The sequence below is a fragment of the Odontesthes bonariensis genome, chromosome 20 (genome assembly GCF_027942865.1).
Source record: "Odontesthes bonariensis isolate fOdoBon6 chromosome 20, fOdoBon6.hap1, whole genome shotgun sequence".
NCBI classification, from domain to species: Eukaryota; Metazoa; Chordata; class Actinopteri; order Atheriniformes; family Atherinopsidae; genus Odontesthes; species Odontesthes bonariensis.
Window position 1 is genome coordinate 8,341,945 of NC_134525.1, and position 19,624 is coordinate 8,361,568.

At 41.0% G+C, this 19,624-nt stretch overlaps 1 protein-coding gene across 1 annotated transcript in view; it reads left to right on the top strand.

The window, feature by feature from the left end:
• Positions 1 to 565: 565 nt before the first annotated feature.
• Positions 566 to 19,624, top strand: part of tmtopsb (teleost multiple tissue opsin b) — a 44,236-nt gene continuing 25,177 nt past the window's right edge. Inside the window, exons 1-2 of the mRNA XM_075453065.1 lie at positions 566 to 923; positions 12,055 to 12,383. Of these exons, the coding sequence (XP_075309180.1) occupies positions 566 to 923; positions 12,055 to 12,383 (687 nt within the window). The remainder of the gene's footprint in view (positions 924 to 12,054; positions 12,384 to 19,624) is intronic.

The window sequence follows — 19,624 nt, forward strand, 5'->3', positions numbered from 1 at the left end:
CATTATTAACATGAGAAATCAATTATTTCTCTTCATCAAGCACATAGGAGCTCAGCAGCGGACTTTGGATCGATCACGTAGAGTCTCGTTTGGAGTCACCAGCCACGCAGCTTTTTCGCCACTTTCCTTTAATTGCGTTGCTATCTGACTGAGGATTGTTATGCAATGTTTTTTGTTAATGGTGAAGTATTAGTGGTCGCTTTACACACATTTCCGTGCACACAAACCCCGCGCCGCCTCCTGTTCAGGTTTCTGTCCCCCGGTGCTGTTGCTGATAAAAGCTGAGGCGCACTTTGCGCTGAGGAGCGCACGGAGGAGGGGCGGGTCTGCAGGACACCTGCGTCTGCTCCCTGAGTCCTCATTCATTCTCCAAGTCGCTCTCTTAGAAAGGAATAGTCTGTTTACACATTTCTCCAATAATCCTGCTACATGCGCACAAGCTGAAGCACCTCTGTGCGCCTTTGCTGCTCCAGATGAGTTGACCGCGTGAAAAGCACCGAGACCGGATGCTTCAGTCCCGCGGTGCAAACTTCCGACGGGTCCAAACTTCGAGGCTCAGTCCGGCATGATCATTTCCAACGTGAGCCTAAGCTGTCACGGGGAAGTAACGACGGAAGCGTACGAGGAGGTATCCGGCTCTCTTCCCCCTCCGTCCCTCAGCCCAACTGGGCACCTGGTGGTCGCGGTGTGCCTCGGTTTCATCGGCACCTTTGGGTTCCTCAGTAACTTCCTGGTGCTCGCGCTGTTCTGCCGATACCGGGCTCTGCGCACGCCCATGAACCTCCTGCTCGTGAGCATCTCGGTGAGCGACCTGCTGGTCAGCGTGCTGGGGACCCCGTTCAGCTTCGCGGCCAGCACCCAGGGGCGGTGGTTGATCGGTCGCGTTGGGTGCGTTTGGTATGGGTTCGTTAACGCATGTCTGGGTAAGCATCTGTTTTAATTGCATTTGGCATGTGTGGCTGGAGACTGTCTGGACAGTGAAAGGCAGAGGAACGCATCTTAAAATCCCCATGTAGTGATCTGGACCTCTTATTTCCGACTGAAAACAGAATTAAATACTGATGTTGCCTCTTTCTACTGCCTTTATGTGTTTCATTTTCAGACACAGACTTCTTTTCCCAACATATTATGTCTGTATCTTCTTTCTTTTCATTTCATCTTCATGCACCAACCTCACAGACATCAATAGTCAAAGCATTGTATCCGTTTTCGCACAAAACTGACATGAATTTGCCTCTTTCTCTGAAGAAACAAGAGGAGCACTGCCTGCAGCAGGCTCAGCATAAAACTCCACATGAACAACCCTGTTCATTTTTTAGTTAATAACATCTTAAAAACAGCAAATACTAATAACAATATTTTTTAAATTATGAGGGTTTTATTTTCTTGCAAAAGGAATCTCGTACATTGAGACAGTATTGGCGCCACGTGGTGAATTGCCATCCTTTGAATTTCCTCCATTGGGGGATAAATAAAGTATTTTTCTATTCTATTCTATTCTATTCTATTCTATTCACCTTTAGTTCCAAAGGTATGGAACTAAATGCTGGCTAAAAGAGGACATAGAAGAGAGATGGACTCTTGTCTTCTGATATGTGCATGCAGGAATGTTGACAGAGCTCCTCCTGCTGGGATCAAACCTGTCACCTTTAAGTTTCAGGACAATCTGTAATTACTGCGCAGGATGTACTGATGCTCAAACAGAAAGATCCAGATTTTCCAGCCAGTGGAGCGATAAAGACCAGGGGGAGAGTGTTGATGTTGATTGGCGGGTAGGAGGGGGGGCGATGTGCTGATCAGCGTTCTCACTGTAAATGTACTCTTTGCATTGAAAAGACTTTGAATTTAAAGAGAACAATCAATCTTCTAATAGACTTTAAACAGTCGCTATCCCTGTACTTGCCAAGTCATTCATTCCCAGATGTCTCTTTGGAGCCTGGACTTGATTGCACAGCAGTAAGATGCAGAGGATTTTATCAGTGCAGTTTGGAGATGCTGTCTGGCATATATTCTGGCTCTGGCTCTTTTCATCACTTGCTTTTTCTCTGGAACCATGGTTTTTAGGTGTTATGCAGTGAGGGGTTGTTGCTTCAAAATCCGGGGATGCAGAAAGGTGCTGCTGGTCTTTAATCACTTAAATCAATCAGTCAGTCAGACTTAATTTATACAGCATCTTTCAAACAACAAAGAAGTGACAAAATTAATGGGGGGGAATGGATTTGGGGACTAAAGCGCTTGGAAGAAGTAAAAAAGTTAATTGAATTGGACAGTGTTAAAAGCTGCGTAGTAAGGGTAATAAAAGATAAAAAAAGGAAACGAGCAATAAGAGGAAAAAAATGAATTATGAAGCACTGCGCAAAATAAATTGATTGTAGTAAAACTGTACAATGCTAATGAATAGACTGAAATAAATAATTATAATGATAACCAGTAAAATATTGATAGGACAAAACATAATAAAATTAATTATAAGCCAAGAAATGACAATAAATAGCTTAAAAAAAAATAAAAAAATAAATAAAAAAGAAGCATTACATCATAGGCCATGACATAGAGACCAGACTTATTAAATGGCTTTGTGGAAGCATTCGTATCACATCCTCTGGAATGCTGTGTTTTGGAGCATCACTAAATGTTTTTGTTCTGCTCTGTGAAACAGCTAAAATAGAGAAAAACAGATGATCTGAGGTGATTTCCAGGCTCATAAACCCAAAGCATATCTCAGAGGTTTTCTCATGTGAGGCCACATGGTGCCTTATAAACTTAAAGAATTTTAAAATCTGTACAAAAACCAGGATAAAGACTTTTAAATGTGCATAATCTGCGCTCTTTTATTAGTCCGAGCAGGCCCTCGTTCTGCACATTTTTGATTTATTGTAAAACTTACAAGTTATAAAAGTTGTTTAATGAGCTCTGTGTGGCTTTGGAAGACAAACAGCCTCAAATGAATGATGTTTTTCAAGTGCAAAATAGTCCCACGGATGTTTGGAAAAGGTGTCCCAAAACTAATCTAGTGATTTGTGTCCTGGGACATGAATTTCTCTTTTTAATTCTGCTCATGTGGGCACAAGTTTAATACTTTGCAAAGTCTTTGTTGCTTATTTTCTGTATTTAAAAGAAATGTGTGTTCTTGTCCTCTCTTCCTCCCTTTGGTCCGTTTCCAAGTGAATGAGAGTCGAGACCGTCGATGCCTGAAATGGGTTCTGTATGTCTGAAACCGGCCTTCCGACTCCAGACTCAAGAGAATTTATTTGTCAATACAGCCATATAACCAGAATACTGTGTACTGAGATGTTGTTACCTTTGGGCCCACATGGTTCTTGGTTCTGCTCATAAAAAATGTTAAAAATAGAGACAGAAACGATAAATATCACAGGGCTATAAGACAACAAGGTGAAGTGACAAATTCAAAGTGGTTTGGGGTGAAGATTGCAAACACAGGTAGTGGGATAAACAGAGCAGACTGAGGTAGTGTGTATTGAATTGTTTTTTGGGGCGGCTTCAGGCTGCAGTATATGGTGGTAATGCTCCAAAGCCTTCTGCCAGAGAGCAGGAGGGTGGGAGGGGTCCTCCGCGATGCCGTTTGCACGCAGATGATGTGCATCCTGAAGAGTTGCTTGATGGCTGGGAGAGGGGCTCCGATAGACCCCTCTACTCTCCTTACTGTCCGCTGCAGGGACTTCTGTTCAGTTCCCACAGACAGGCTTTAGATTAGCCTCGACAGACATAAATAGTCTATGCTGATCCATGTTTGTCCATTTTTACGCTTATCCAGCATTTTATAGACTTTAGTTTCTTCTTTTTCAGTCTGTGCTTGGTTAGGTTTAGGAAAGTTTAAAGTTATGAAGTTTGGAAAACAGCTTGGCTTTTCCTAAAATATACATTCTCATGAAAAGCAGATCTCATGGCAGAATATGTGAAAAGCTAAATTTGGTTCACCAAAAAAATGGTTAAAATAATTCCACAATGACTAAGCTAATTTGAGACCCATCCAATTTAAGATTTTCCAGTATCTTTTCCCTTTTCTACTTTGCTCTTAATTGTGAATAGTTAGGCTTAGGACTCAATAATGAATGGTTACGGTTAGAAATAATAGACATGGTTACTTTAAGTACATGAGTTGGTGTACTTCCCCTGATGTTCAGCTCAGTTCTTTAGTAGCGCACATTCGGTCCAATTACTCCATCTTGTGAGAAATTTGTGGAAACCCGACTAAGCCACTTGTACCTGTATAAGTAAATTGGTCTAATGCGAAAATATAATATATTTCATGCCACTATTTTTTTGCCTATTTTAATACTTTTTAAAAGAAGTGACAGCTCGTTTTAGGAAATAATCCCTTTTATAATTGCCCAAAGATACTAAAAAAATGCAAAGAATTAATTTGACATTAAAGGGTTAAAAGACTTTTCACAGAGTTCTGAACAGCAAACTGTTGGGAGTTACAGCAAGGTAGAAAATATTAAGGCAAATGTTTAGAAATGGGTCAAGGGAACACATGGAGGGATTCAAGTCCGTTACAAATTTCCTTAAAGTTTCGGCGTCAGCCAGTTCAAAACATTTCAGCTTTCCATGTTTTCACTTTGGAGAGTTTGCACTTGAGGCAAAGTGTAGTGAGGTATGCTGCTCTATATTCAGCTTTCCCCTGGACGTTTCTGACGTCTGGACAGGTAGTAAGATTTTTGCTCAGCGCAGTGTTCAACCTTTACTCTTATTTCCACTGAACAGAATAATTCTGATACGGCCAATGGTGTTTCCAATGCAATCTGGGATGTTCCAGGCTCTAAAACAGACATTCCCTCTGTAATGAGACACAGTTCGATCTAATTAGCTGCTTTTCCATAACTGGCAAACTCATATGATTAATTTTGCACAATGTTTCTCAGTGGTACATGTGAAGAAGCAACTGGGGAATAGATAAGCAAGAGCTAAAAGCATCAGAATTGTACGTGACAGGATCAAAGGCTCTGTGTTGAAGACGAGCTGAACGAGACGCTTTAGAGATTCAGTTTTGGGACTGGCATATTTATTGGATCTGTGAGACTGCTGGGATGGAGAGATGGGCTCCCTGACATAAATTTTCCAAGTAATAGTGAGTAAGTGACGGTCAGAATTAATCACGTAGTGGAAGAACAGGGAAATGTGCAGCCCAATTCTGGCAGAAAAAATCTTCAGGGTCAAATAACTCCACATCGTATTGACTGAGGTCAGGATGATGATATTTATTAATACAATGGCTCATAAGTCGGTCCTGACGTGTTTTGGAGGAGTGAGATGAAACTTGTGCTTACTTGCTGCCTGAGGAGGCGATTCAGTTTGAATTATGTTGGCTCTTGAGAATACCTAACTGCAGCAAATGTGCGCAATAGCTCATCGAGTCTGAGTAATTTGTTTGCAGGAAAATGGATCCTCCATATAAAAGTGCACAAGGAAAAAGAAAAGTGTGTAAACCTAGACAATGTGGATTAGAAGCCTATACTGCAAAAATCTAGATTTAAAGTGGAAGTGCACAAAAAACCACTCAAATAAAGCAAATGCAGTTACTGCAATTAATTATCTTCAGCCTATAGTCATCAGTATCTAACCAGAGCTGTACATTAAATTGGATCCATTTCAAGCCGACTAAACGGAAATAGGTCTGCTCAGTTTGGCACGGTTAATGTAGAAACAGAACTGGGACCTTTTTTCACCCACCGCCTACATGAGAGGAGGTAAAATCCAGTCTGTTTGTTAATGAGACTTTGTCTTCCACAATGCAATTACCTCAGACAACATGAGAACTACTGTAGCGTGTAGTAAGGGATGGTTGACACGAGGTCACTCTCACTTGAATAAGGTAATCTTCCATTTTCCTCCGCTCAACCAAGAAGACGCATTTGTTCTTGGTTTGCCTCTCTGCAAACAGAAATCCTCCTACTGTTGAAGGGGATATGTGGTGGTAATAAAGTAGATTACAGACAGAGAAAAGAAACTAAAGAAACTGGCACAAATGTTATTCAAGAAATGATTCCTGGGTATTAACAACACAGCATATCAGCACAAACACCTCATACCAGCTGTCAAGCATGGTGGTGGAGGGCTGATGATCTGGGCTTGTTCTGCAGCCACAGGACCTGGGCACCTTGCAGTCCTTGAGTCCACCATGAACTCCTCTGGACACCAAAGTGTTCTAGAGTCAGATGTGAGGCCGTCTGTCCGACAGCTAAAGCTGGGCTGAAACTGGCTCATTAACAGGAAAATGATCCCAAACACAGCAGCAGATCTACAGCAGAATGTGTGAAAAAGAAAAGGATCAAAGTGTTGCAGTGGTCCAGTCAAAGTCCAGAACTCAGCCTGACTGAAACGCTGTGGTGGGACCTTCAGAGAGCTGTGCATAAACCAATGCTGCAAAGCTCAATGAGCTGAAGCAGCGCTGGAAAGAAGAGTGGGACAAAAGTTGATGTTCAGGCCTGTATTTATCAAATGTCCTGTAACGACCACATTATTTGTTCTTTAATGTGCCCTGATATATGAAACCTTAAAACTGAAAGAGGGTGTGCTTTCTTCTTAACATAACGGAAGTATTACTCGATTCATCTAAAAGTTATACAAATGGAAACATAGATTAGTTTGATGATGATCAGTTCTTTAACATTTGACTGCAAGTTAATCAGTAATAAAAACTGTACAGTTAATTGAGGTCCTTGTCCATTTTCTATGCCGTAAAAATTATGCTTTACTTTTTTTTTTATATATATTTTTGGGCTTTTTTATGCCTTTAATGGACAGGACAGTTGGAGAGAAACAGGAAGCAGGGGGCAGAGAGAGGGGGAAGACATGCAGCAAAGGGCCGTCCGGTGCGGGACTCAAACTGGGGCCAGCCGCAGCGAGGACCCCAAATGATGCTTTACTCTTTATTTGATGTTTCAGTCGTGCAATCCAGCCGGTGAAATCAGGTTTAATTAATCTATCCTGATTAACAGAAACCAGACTTCTAATTTTTGTCGCTGAATGAATCAGGTTACAGTAACCTCATTACTTACAGGAGATGCAAGATTGTGCTGAGGAGGCAGCAAGAGCGTTACACTGATAAATGGTATGATTTAGGTGCTTCTGCTTTGCTATCAGGATCGGAAGCAGGAAAGAAATGAAGTAGTAACAAAGGAAGAGGGACGCAGTGAGACAGACAAAGGAACAGAGTTAAAGGAAGTGGAAATAGAATGAGCGCAAAAGCCAGAGACAGTGAAAGATGATTAGCTCCTGTGCTGACTCAGCCTTGGGACAGTGGGTCATTCGTTTTACCGTGAATTTATTCCACACCTTTGAGTTGGGTGAAGAGGAGGCCTCAGGTGATAAACCTATTAAAATGCATGCTGAAGAATCAATTTGGACCAAAGCCAGCTTTGGGGACTGATATTCCCACCAGACTCAGGGTATAGACTGTACAATTGTTACAGGAAATAATTGGAAAACTTCAGAATGCTGAGATGTTGCCCAGCTGCAGAGGAAGCGGTCCACTCAAACAAATAGAGGCCACTTTACCAGACTGCTGAGGTCTTGAATAGTATTATAACCTAGATTTGTGAGCACATTATTGAATAACCATGCCAATCATGATATCTGATTTCCAAACATGAAAGCAAAAACACTGATGAACCCAAAGAAAATCTTGGTTTAAGATGCAGTCTTCTGAATCCCTCTTTAAAAAATATTTTTTGCCTCTTTTAGCTCTAGATTCTGTGCTTTCATCAAACTTGTAAACATTTTAGCTCTAAGACCCGCTATGCCTGCATCGAAGGAAATCAACGGAAACTGTCAACACTATACATTGCACTATGGTGAGTGATCCAAATTTCAGCTGAAACTTTAAGTTCACTATAAAGTAGAGTACAAACTCCCTCTGTAGTACACCAAAAGTAATGTGCTGTACATGTATAAGCCTCTATGAGCTTGCCACATCTTGCCACTGCCCATTCTTCAAGGTAAAACTGCTTCAGCTCCTTCATGTTGGATGGTTTTCACTTGTGAACAGCAATCTTCAAGTCTAACCACAGATTCTCAATTGGATTGAGGTCTGGACTTTGACTAGGCCATTCCAGCACATTTAAAATTTTCCCTAAACCACCGGAGTGTTGCTTTAGCAGAGTGCTTCGGGTCATTGTCCTGCTGGAAGGTGAACCTCCGTCCCAGTCTCAATTAGCACCATCCATCTTTCCCTCAACTCGGACCAGTTTCCCAGTCCCTGCAGCTGAAAAACATCCCCACAGCATGATGCTGCCACCACCATGTTTCGCTGTAGATGGTGTTCTTGGGGTGATGTGTGACATTTTTCTTGATGGCCGAAAAGTTAAATTTTAGTCTCATCTGACCAGAGCACCTTTCTCCATACATTTGGGGAGTCGCCCACATGCCTTTTGGCAAACTCAAAACGTGCCTTCTTATTTTTAACACTAAGTCATGGCTTTTTTCTGGCAGCTCTTCCATAAAGCCCGGCTCTATGGAGTGTACGGCTTCTTGTGAGCTCCTTCAGGGTTACCTTTGGTCTCTGTGCTGCCTCTCTGATTAATGCCCTCCTTGCCCGGTCTGTGAGTTTTGGTGTGCGGCCCTCTCTTTGCAGGTTTGTTGTGGTACCATGTTCTTTCCATTTGAAGATGATGGATTTGATGGTGCTCTGGGGGAATCATCAAAGATTTGGAACTTTTTTTTATAACCCAACCCTGACTTGCACTTCAACAACTTTGTCCCTGACTTGTTTGGTCTTCATGGTGTGATACCTCTTGCTTTATGGCGTTTCAGCCCCTGGGGCCTTTCAGAAAAGGAATGTTTATACTGACAGGTCATGTGACACTTAGAGTGCACACAGGTGGACTTCATTTAACTAATTATGTGACTTCTGAAGGTAATTGGTTGCACCAGAACTTTTTAGGGGCTTCATAGCAAAGTGGATGGAGTGGATGTCAATTTTTTTATATATTTTTCTCATTTCACTTCACCAACTTAGACTATTTTGTGCAGATCCATCACGTAAAATAAGATTAAAAAACATTGAAATTACAGGTTGAAATGTAACAAGATAAGTCAAAAGCCATGGGGGGTATTGAGGCTGTAGTATCTGCCTTGTGTTTCCCTTCACTTCTAGAGTAATTTTACTGAAAAGGAGCAATTAACGAGGGTCAGAACAATAACAAAACTTACTGTGAGGTGACGCTAAAGTAAACTGTCAAAAATGTTCCTCACTGGGGACTTTTAGGGGGCTCCATAATGTTCTGACAACCAGGCTGGGAATCGCTGCGATAGGCTGCACCTGCCACTTACCAAACATTATACTAATATGAACAGATGTGTAAGAAATGATTATTTTAGTCACATTATACTTGTCATCTGCAGTGAATTTGCGTTCTATTCTTTTTTATTTAGTCTTTTAATATCACATGTAAACATTTCTGACTTTAGTGACCCCTAGTGGTGGTTTTAGATGCTTGTAAAGTTACACAAATGTTGTTCTTATGTTCAGATTTAATTTTTTTCTGTATCTTTTTTTAGTATTTTTAGTAAATTTAATCTTTTATTGATTTAATGATTCTGAATGTTAATAATCTGCTTAACAGGAGAGCTACACATCCTGCTTCAACCACCTGCAAACACACGCCGCACATACAGACATACAGCTTTCACTCTAATATCCAGCTTGACAAGCACACTCATTTCCATTGTTATCAAGTCTCTCTCTCTCTCATTTATCTTAATTTGTTGCCATAGGCGTCCACATGGTCTGCAGCCACAGCCTGTAGGTCCACCAAACATTGCACATTTTCAACCAATCGGAGGGCCTCATTATGTGCTGAGTTGCCGTGGTCGTCTTTAATCAAAATCCCTGTTCCTGCTACACTCTTTATAATACAGGTAAAGTGCCTCTGGATCAGCACTTTTAGTGTGTACAGGCTAAATAGCTCTGATTTAAGACTTAAGTCACTTCAGCAATAATTCACTCCACTGTAGAGTGCTCTCATTAGCGAGCAACTGTTGTGCAGAAAGGGACTGCACATGGCTGTGCAAGTCAGTGTTTTTGTTTGAGTGGATAGTCGTAGTGTACAGAGCACAGACAATGTCACGAGTCATGGTTAATTCACACAATACGACAGGAGATAAAGAAGAAGAACATATATATCAATGCTGAAATATGCTTCTTAGTGTAAGGACTGATTAGAGCTGCTACGTTAGTTGATTAATCGCATTTCTTTCTCCTAAAAGATAGACTTTCCTTTTATTCTTGGATCGACATTTAAAAGACATGATTAGTCACATGCATGTCTCTAAAATGTCCTCCAGTAACTGTCCAAGAAGATAGTCAGCAGTTCATTGAATGACGATAATAATGAATGCAGGCTTAATATTAATCGTTTTTTTTCGTGGTGTTTAACTTGTGCATTATAATGAATAGAGCCATAAGAAAGTTTAGGAATCTTTCATGTGCTCGGTGTTTGATGATATTACCTTCGGCAAGTTTTAGAGCTTATAAACTCTTTCTGTAGCAGCTTTTATGGGGGGGTTTTTGCTCAATCTTTCTGCGAAAGCCTCTAATTCGGTGAGAATCTTGGGCTTTATTTAATGCACTGCCCTGCTCAGGTCTCTCCACAGATTTTTTTTAATAGTTTCTTAGAGCCACAATAAAAACGAAAATAATTCTCAGTTACATCTTAGATTCAAATCGTCAGAGAACAATGGTACTGATTTTCTTTTTATCTTCACATTTTTTTACAGACAGGGTGATCCACACAGACTAAATTACCTTCGTCTTCTTTGTGGTTAACAGTTGGAGTTGGTGTTCTTTTTTTATTTATTTATAAAAATGAAAACACATTTCCGCCCCAAACATGATTTTGCTCATTGTAGCCAAGTCTTTTCATTGTTAGAATTAATTTGCCAACATCGGGTGCCAGCTTTTGTGGTGGGAACATGGTAGAGGTTTCCTCTGATCACAGTTGGAGGTCATATTTGTGCAGAGCAGTGTCTATTATATCTTGAAGAAAGCAAGTAGTCTGTAGCCTTTTATTATGATGCTTTTGGGCTTGGCAGGAGCTTTTCAATGTAGCATGACCTGCAGGAGTCCTACCCTTAAAATACAGCTGCAGTCATACGGTTCATAAGCAAAACTGTGAGGACTTTTCCTCTGGTACCAGTGGCACTCTTTTCTTGTGTGTTGCATTTTGTTGTCCATATTCTTTCCCCAGAAAGGGAGGTAACACTCACCCCGGGTTTAATGTCCAAGTGATTGGCATAATCAGTCAAAATAACTTTTATAGGTGCAGCTCAGCAAGTGGGGAAGCAGTAAAAGCAATGTGGAGATGGCAATGATAAAAGCTACTGAGAAACTACTAAAAAAAAAGCCATAAGCAATAAAAGAAAAATGAAACAATATAAATGAATGAACTGAATTATTCAAGTGTGAGCCTATCCCAGCTGTCATTGGGAGTGAGGCGGGGTACACCCTGGACAGTTTGCCAGTCCATCACGGGGCCAAACAACCATGCACGCTCAATCCTAGGGTCAATTTAAAACCACCAATTAACCGAACATGCATGTGTTTGGTCGGTGGGAGGAAGCTGGAGTACCCGGAGAGGACCCACTCATACACGGGGAGAACATGCAAACTCCACACAGAAAGGACCCAGCTGGGATTCAATGTTTTCTATGATATAAAATCATTATAAGAACAATAATACTGGTTGAAATTCTGCAAAATGATTAAACGACCTTCATGAGTTGAGTCTCTAGACATACACTTTTGAATTAGTTGCGCTTTAAGTAGTAGTGACATCTTATCACAGGAAATATCAGTTGATGGGCTCCGTACTTGCGCCTCAAAAATGCTAAACTGAAAATCATTAAGATGATCAAAGAAAGTGGAAAATTTACTTCACTTTCTATCTAAATGCATCTCAGTCATCTTGGAAACAGAACACAGATGCTCCAGTTAGTAGAAACTGAGCCAATTTCAGGGTCTACTTCTTTGTTTGCCACATTTGTGTGACAGTGTTGTGCTGACCACTTCTTTCTGAACTTCTCCTCCTTCAGGTATTGTGTCTCTCATTTCCTTGGCGGTTCTGTCCTACGAGCGTTACTGCACCATGATGACGCCCAATATGGCTGACGGTAGAGACTTCCGCTCAGCGCTGGGAGGGATCTGCTTCTCCTGGCTCTATTCCGTGGCCTGGACTGTGCCTCCGCTGCTGGGGTGGAGCAAATACGGGCCCGAGGGTCCCGGAACCACGTGCTCGGTCGACTGGAGGACGCAGACACCAAACAATATATCCTACATCATCTGCCTGTTCACCTTCTGCCTGGTCCTGCCCTTCAGCGTTATTGTCTACTCCTACGGCAAGCTGCTGCACGCCATCAGACAGGTGCGATTCTGCAGATGTAAATGTTATATGAGGGAGTTTTTTACCAAAGTGAGAAAGCTTCTGGGGAAAAACACAATACTGCCTACCAGCTGTCCGTAAAAGAGCCAGTAAAATCCCTCCAGTGTAAACTGGAGATAAGACTACAGAAAGAAAAGTGAATCTAGTTATAAGTCAAATGCACACCAGCAATATTCTTCTTTATACGCAGCCCTATTTCAACCATGACTACATCAAAAGCCTCTGTCCAGTCTGCATGTTCAGCACGGGGCAGCTCGGCTGACAACATGGCAAGGAACACAAGTTCAGATAGTCCAAAGAGCCTGAGAGATAAGAAATGTCATCCTGATTGGAGAATTAGGTGTGACATCTGATCAACATAGTCTTAAAACCTGCCAATGTCAATTCCCTGTCCTGCTGTGAGCTCTACACCATCTCCAACTGTCAGGGATGCTAAGGCCAAAACGTCTGACGCTACGTCATATTTCCAGAAGCATAATTTAGGTCTTGATTAAGCAGCAGACACAAGAAATCTTGATGCAAAGGCAAATAGTGGAGGTTTGGGGGCAAGATTTGAAAATAAGAAACAGATGTTAATATGTGAGCACATATCTCTGCTTCGACATAATGCAAGATGTAACATTACTGCATCCCCCCTCACTTGACTGACAAATGCAGAGCAAACTACATGCTTCGTAGTTGTAATATGTTGCTATTTTGGATTCTCAGTCATGTGGGTAATCCTAAAATCTTGAGTTGAGGCAACTGAACTTCTGCTTTGTTCTTGAAGGTGTTTCACTTCTCATCTCAAAGGTTTCCTCGTAATAAAAAGTGGAGTAGAGAGCAGCACAGATGCTCAGTCGGGCTGGTGTTAATGACAGGATTACAGACAACTGTCTTCATTACACACTGCTGAGGCGCTTCATTAAACCTCAAGGCTACAGGCATTTTTACCCACTGTCAGCTTATCACTGGAGACAGAAATTCTACATGTAGCCGTGTGTGTGTGCATTTGGGTGTGCAATACTGAGGCTTTAAGTATAACAGATGACACTTAGTGCATACCTTCATATTGTCTTTGTTAGTGCAGGGGTTTTAATGGCCTGAGGAGGAGGATATATTTCACATGTACACACTAATTACGCACTGCAGGAACAGAAAGTCAGGTGTGAAAACACAAATGGTGCCTCTGATAAGAACCGCTTATATCAAGAAATTTGTTCTTGTGGTTTGTCATGCAGTAAAGAAAATACACCCTCTTCCAATTTCAAGTTTTTACATATGAGGACATTTAAAGATATTCTTATCCTTACCAGATCTTTGATCAGAGGAACAGCACTTTGTGACATATTACACAATGTCATTACTCATTTTAGAAAATTAAGCCAAAATCCAGAAGCAGTGTGTGAAAAACAAAGCACACCGTCACTGATTCCATTGGAATTACGAGGGTCAGTAGCAGCCAGGTGCTGCTAATTAAATGCACTTGATTAATTGATCATCAGTAAGTGTGAGCACCTCCTATAAAGACTGGAGCATTCAGGTGTGTGTTAACACGATGCCAAGAAGCAAAGACATCAGCGATGATCTCAGAGGAGCAGTTGTTGCTGCCCATCAATCCGGGTAGGGTTAAGGCCATTTCCAAACTATTCTGAGTGAAAATTTGACTGATTGACAGGAAACATGACCTGTTAAGCGATCATTAACATCCTTCCAAGCTTAAGTAAGAGGTTGAACTCCACACCAGCATCAGTATTTAGCTCATAGATATGCTATCTTTAAATCCAATGGATGTATAGAGAAGAAGCCTGATACAGCTGCTAGCAACATTTGAAAATCTCTCTGGTTAATGTTCTTCATCCATTTGCCTTCTTAATCTATGCAACAGTACGTGGCAGCTGCACTGAAATCAAACAGCTATGCAGGAACTTTTCTAGCTGAACCTAATGTGTAACTTACTGTGAAAAGCACATAGAAAGCCTGCCATTCTGCAGAAATACAGATAACCTTCTACTTTTACTCACCAAAAGTAGTGTGTTTAAATAGGTTTTTCATATAAGGGTTCACCCTCTCAAACAAGCTGCTTAAATCCTTCCCCACTGTCAGTAGTAGGATGTATATCCTCAGTGCTCTGGGGGGGCTACAATTTATTCAGAACAGGTCCAGAAACTACTGCCTCCCAGGGGAGAAGCCTGTAACTAAGACAACAGTCCAACCGGCTGAATTGGACAACCGATCCTGAAATGCTCCACTTTCTGAGATAATTAGTGTTGTTCATTGTTTTTAAAGGGACCCAGGACATCAGCCTGCAAGCTGTTTCACAGACAGGTGAAATCAATCAGTCCTATGTATTTTTGTTTGCAAGTTGTTGCTGTCAGAGCCAGAGCCAGACGTTGAGTAAGTAATCGCATCTCCGTAAAGGTGCAGTCCCAACCGCAGCATCCTCATTAAAGAATAGTGTGTGCACCCAGGTGTTCTGTTGCCTTCAACGCTGATTCCAACTGAAGCTGATGAATACCTGCAGCTACTGCAGTCATGTGACGTGGGACAGAATACGCCGACGAACCGCTGCACTCAGCAGTATTGGTGGGTTTGTTGACCAATCTAAAAAGGGGTTTAACACACCCAAGACAGGTTTTAACAACTAAAAATCTGATAATTTGACTCTTCTTTGGCTTAAAAGTGATCCATGCAATATTGTTAAATGATTTAGAAATGAAAACACATGTTTAAAACGCTTGAACTGCGTCGCCACATTTTACACCTCAGGGTTCAACCCTTAATTCTTCACTATTCACCATTTATGGGTAAATTAGCTTTTTAGAAGCACAAAATCAGTGTCTATTTCAGGTAGCAGGACCGGTCTTGATTAGTGAATCGGCAATGGGGTAATAATCCAAAAACGTTCCAGGAACAAAGATCTCAATGGGGAATAAACTGAAACGGAAGGCATAAGGTGAGGAGCAACGAATGATTAACGTGAAACAGATTTACTACGATGGAAGTAAGACAATCTGGCACCGTCTGTGGCTACAGCCGGTCCTTATGAAGCCAGGGACCGATGATGGTAGATGAGCAACAGGTGTGCTGCAGGAGCTCCACAGACTCCCCCTGATACTTGCAATTAGGGTTCCAATTAGGATTAGGTCCACAACTCCGACAGGTTCTCTACTCAAAGTTATTAAACCATCAACTGACCAAACAGTGATTCATCAAAACTAAGAATTCTGCCAGAATATAGAAATACAAGAATTGTACGTATAGCTGCTTTAATTATAGGAAAAAAAGATCCAAATTATTTTCTAAAAGCTTTGGAATGAAACAATGATTTGAAAATCTAACGTGTGAAGATCCCTTTCAAATTTGTTGGTTAGGGAGATTAATGAAAAAAAAAAAGGGACAATGGCAGAAGGTGATGAAGATTGGCATCAGGCATGGAGGGCATTTAAAGACGCTGTGCTGTCTTGTATGTAATATTGTGTAGGACAGTGTGTGTATTGTTATCTTGGAGCAGCCCAGGTGTAAGGTTATCTGAAGGTTAGATAATCCCATGCTTACGCAGCATGAATTTTTTTGCTCTTGCAGGGCAAAAACACACATCTTACAAGAGTTTTTCAGAATGTGATTAAATATTATGAGTGCATTGAGCACAGCTTTTTCAGGTCTGCACGATTTCTTTTCTATGTGTGACTTTTTATTATTTTCTTAATACATTTGTATTCTATTATAAACCTTGCTGCCCCTAATTTTATGTTATTCAGCAGTAATACATAATGCACTTCTCCAGCTATGTGTACAGTTGTGTGAATTATGATTTTTGTCTATTACTGTAGGATAATAGCTTTTATTTACTGAATAGATGCTGTTGTCATCAGTATTCAATCTTGGGTAATACATTTATACCGTAGACTGTTAAGATGTTGCAAAGTACAAAGAATGAAGCCCACAAACGTTTAATGTTGCCACTTCTTAAAGTTAGCCAATCAGAAAAAAGGTGGGAGAGTGGCTCAAAGTCTTTCTGGAGAGTTTGATTCAACCACTAAAATTATCATTTGATGGACAGGCAACTTGTGCGTGAAGTATCTCATGCCCAGTGTCAGATTTGATAGGTTCCCGCCTCTTTGACCATGAACAAGATAAAGTGGATACAGAAAATTGATGGATGAGTAATTCCACTGATCCTTGAAATGAATTAGATGCAACCTTAGACCTTTTTGTCATTGAGTATTTGTGAGATCTATCACTGCTCAAATTATTCCTATCTACCCCTCCACTATTTGAACGCCAAACCTCACCCTCCCTCAGTAAAAAGACCCAAGGCAGCCTGGACTGCTGGTCCACTGAGGCATACATAACACTGGTCATCAGTTTCGTAAGTTATTTTGGAGCATAAGAGGCAAACTCTGTGCCTAATTTCTAAATATGGAAGTCTTGGAACATGTTGTCTCTTCTCTTTCATCAGATTAACATTTCTTTTATTGATGATGTGCCATCATCAGCTCAAGTTACTAATCTTCACCTCTCCTCCCTTCTCTGTCATCTGCTGTGCTGGTTGTCTGTTTTACTCAACTCTGCTTAGTTTGTGTGTGTGTGTGTGTGTGTGTGTGTGTGTGTGTGTGTGTGTGTGTGTGTGTGTATTTTAACCCGTGACATTTGCTAAATTGTGGTAAAGCCATAACCATGACTGAAGCGGCTCAGTAACGCTTATGGGAAAAAAACCCCCCAAAAACTACAAACACACACACTTCAATCTGGGTCAAGAAGACAGAAAAATGAGTTTAACCACATATGAAAGACACATAGAAAAGAAGGAGAGCAGCAGAACAGCAGTAGACTGTCACAGTTAGCTGAAATCTAATAAGATCATACAGAAAACGAGCCTTTAGCTCGACTACTAAAGCACACTGTGAGCGCTCATCAGGTCTGTCAGGTGTGCTGTACCCCACAGGTTGTTGTTTTAGATGTTTAAGACATTCAAGCAGAAATATAACACTGAGTACAAGTTTTTCCCATGATCTGTCTTTATATAAAAAGTACCATATTCTTCTAAAAAGCCTTCATTCAACAGGCATAACAACGTGTCTCAGGTTCATGTTCACCACTGTGTAGCACAACAGCAGCCGGTAAATATCTGGGAACTGAGGAGACCAGTTGTTGGATCTTTGGGAGAGGAATGTTGTCCCATCCCTGTCTGAGATATGATTTTAGCAGCTTGACAGTTTTGGGTCTTCTTTGTTGTATTTTAAATGTTTTAATTGGTAGGAAAGTTCTGGACTGCAGGCAGCTCAGCCCAACACCTGGACTCTCCTTCTCTGAAAAGGACTTATCTGGATGGTAGCAGATGTTGCTCTGAAATGTGCATATAAGCATCAGCATTGATTGAGCCTCTCCAGACGTACAAGCTGTCAGTTTATAGGCCCTGATGGACACCCATGCCATCAAAGACGCAGGCTTTTGAAGTGAGCGCTGATAACAAGATGGATGGAGCCTTTCCTCTTTAGTCTGACATCTTCTTCTTTGCATGATAGAGCTTAAACCTGCACTTTTGGATGGCACGGTGAACTGTGATTTCTGGGAGCGTTCCTGAGCCCATGCAGGGATTTCCAGGATAGAATCATGTCTGTTTTTAAGGCGGAGCTGCCTGAGGGCCTGAAGGTCACGAGCATCCAATATTGATTTTCAGCTGTATGTCCAGCGCAAAGAGAGATGTCTCCAGATTCTCTGAATCTTTTGATGATGTTATGTACTACAGATTATGGAGAATTCAATGTCTGTGCAATTTTACACCCAGGAACATTGTTGTGAATTTTTTACACTATTTGTAGATGGAATTATTTTGGAGAATGCTGAACCACCGGCCATCTTTACTTCGGACTTTACCTCTTTAAGGTGCTCTTTTTTTAAAAACCCAATCACGTTACTGACCTGTTTCCAACTAACCTGATTTGTTGCAACGTGTTCCTCTAGTTTCTTTATAATACTGCCAAAATGTGAAAGGTTATGGAGGACCCAAAATGCTGGAATCAGCAGTCCGGAGGCTAATAAATTATTGATGAGAGTCTTTAATTCAAATAAACTAAAAGTGCAGCTGAGCTGGGAAACCATGAACAAACTTGGAAAGCAAAAGACTAAATGATAGGACAACCAGACAGTGAGATAACCAGATGAGAGAGAAACTGAACTACAGAGAAGATCAATGGTGACGGTAACGGCAAGGATATGACAAAGTTCGATATTAACAAAGGAGCATGTACTGTATACTGAGGAGAACTAATGAGAAAGTGACTGCAGCTGTGATGATCGACCAGAGGAAAAACCAGGTGTGCATGGAAGAGCTGAGGAAAACAGTGAAGGGGGGGGGCGACTGATGACAACTACTGAAATGAGCAACTGAAACAGAATAAAGTAGAAACAGTTTAAATACATGAAGCTAAACCAGGGAAAGAAACCACAACAGAATCTAAAGACTGATAAACCCTAAAAAACAGTCTCACAAAAGGGACCAGTTACTGAAACAAGAGAACACAAGGAATAAATAAATGCACAAATAAACAAACACCTCACAGAAACAAAAAGCAAAGCTAAGGTCTTTCCAGCCTCTTGTTGTCACGTGACTCGGTTATTATTGTGTTTCACTTTTTTCACCATCTGTCCCCCTGGTGAGCTCGGTTGTTTCTTGTTGTAAAAACAAAACAAAATTGTCATCTTTTTCAAAAATGAAAGATTTGATTAACGAGGAAAGCAGAAATAAGTTGAGATTAATCTGTATGTATATACTGTTCCACAAGAACTTTTTATCCCCCGTGTCTGAAGAGGCTTCCAATTTACATTCAGGGAGCACATTGAGGCTTCTCCTCTGCTGACTATTGTACCAAGTTTGTTTCATTTGTCCTTCAGTCCCTTCAGAATAAAAAATAATAATAAGGTTGCACAGACTTTCCAACTTTTTCAGATCTCAGTGGTGATGCATACAATACTTGTTTCAGCTCAGTTATTTAGAACAAACAGGATACAACCTTTGATACAACAGGGCAGATATTGCTATATATGCTAAAGAATGGGAGCGACTTCGTCAAGATTCCTTTCTAAGCTCACATCTTGTAATTATTCTTTTATGTCAGACGGCATTTGAAAATTGTGCTTATCCATCAACTATATGTAATCCAATTCACTTAAAAAACATAAAGAAACCTTGCACAGACCTTGCTTTACTCACACCTCCCTCTCAAAGGCCAGCCTGTATT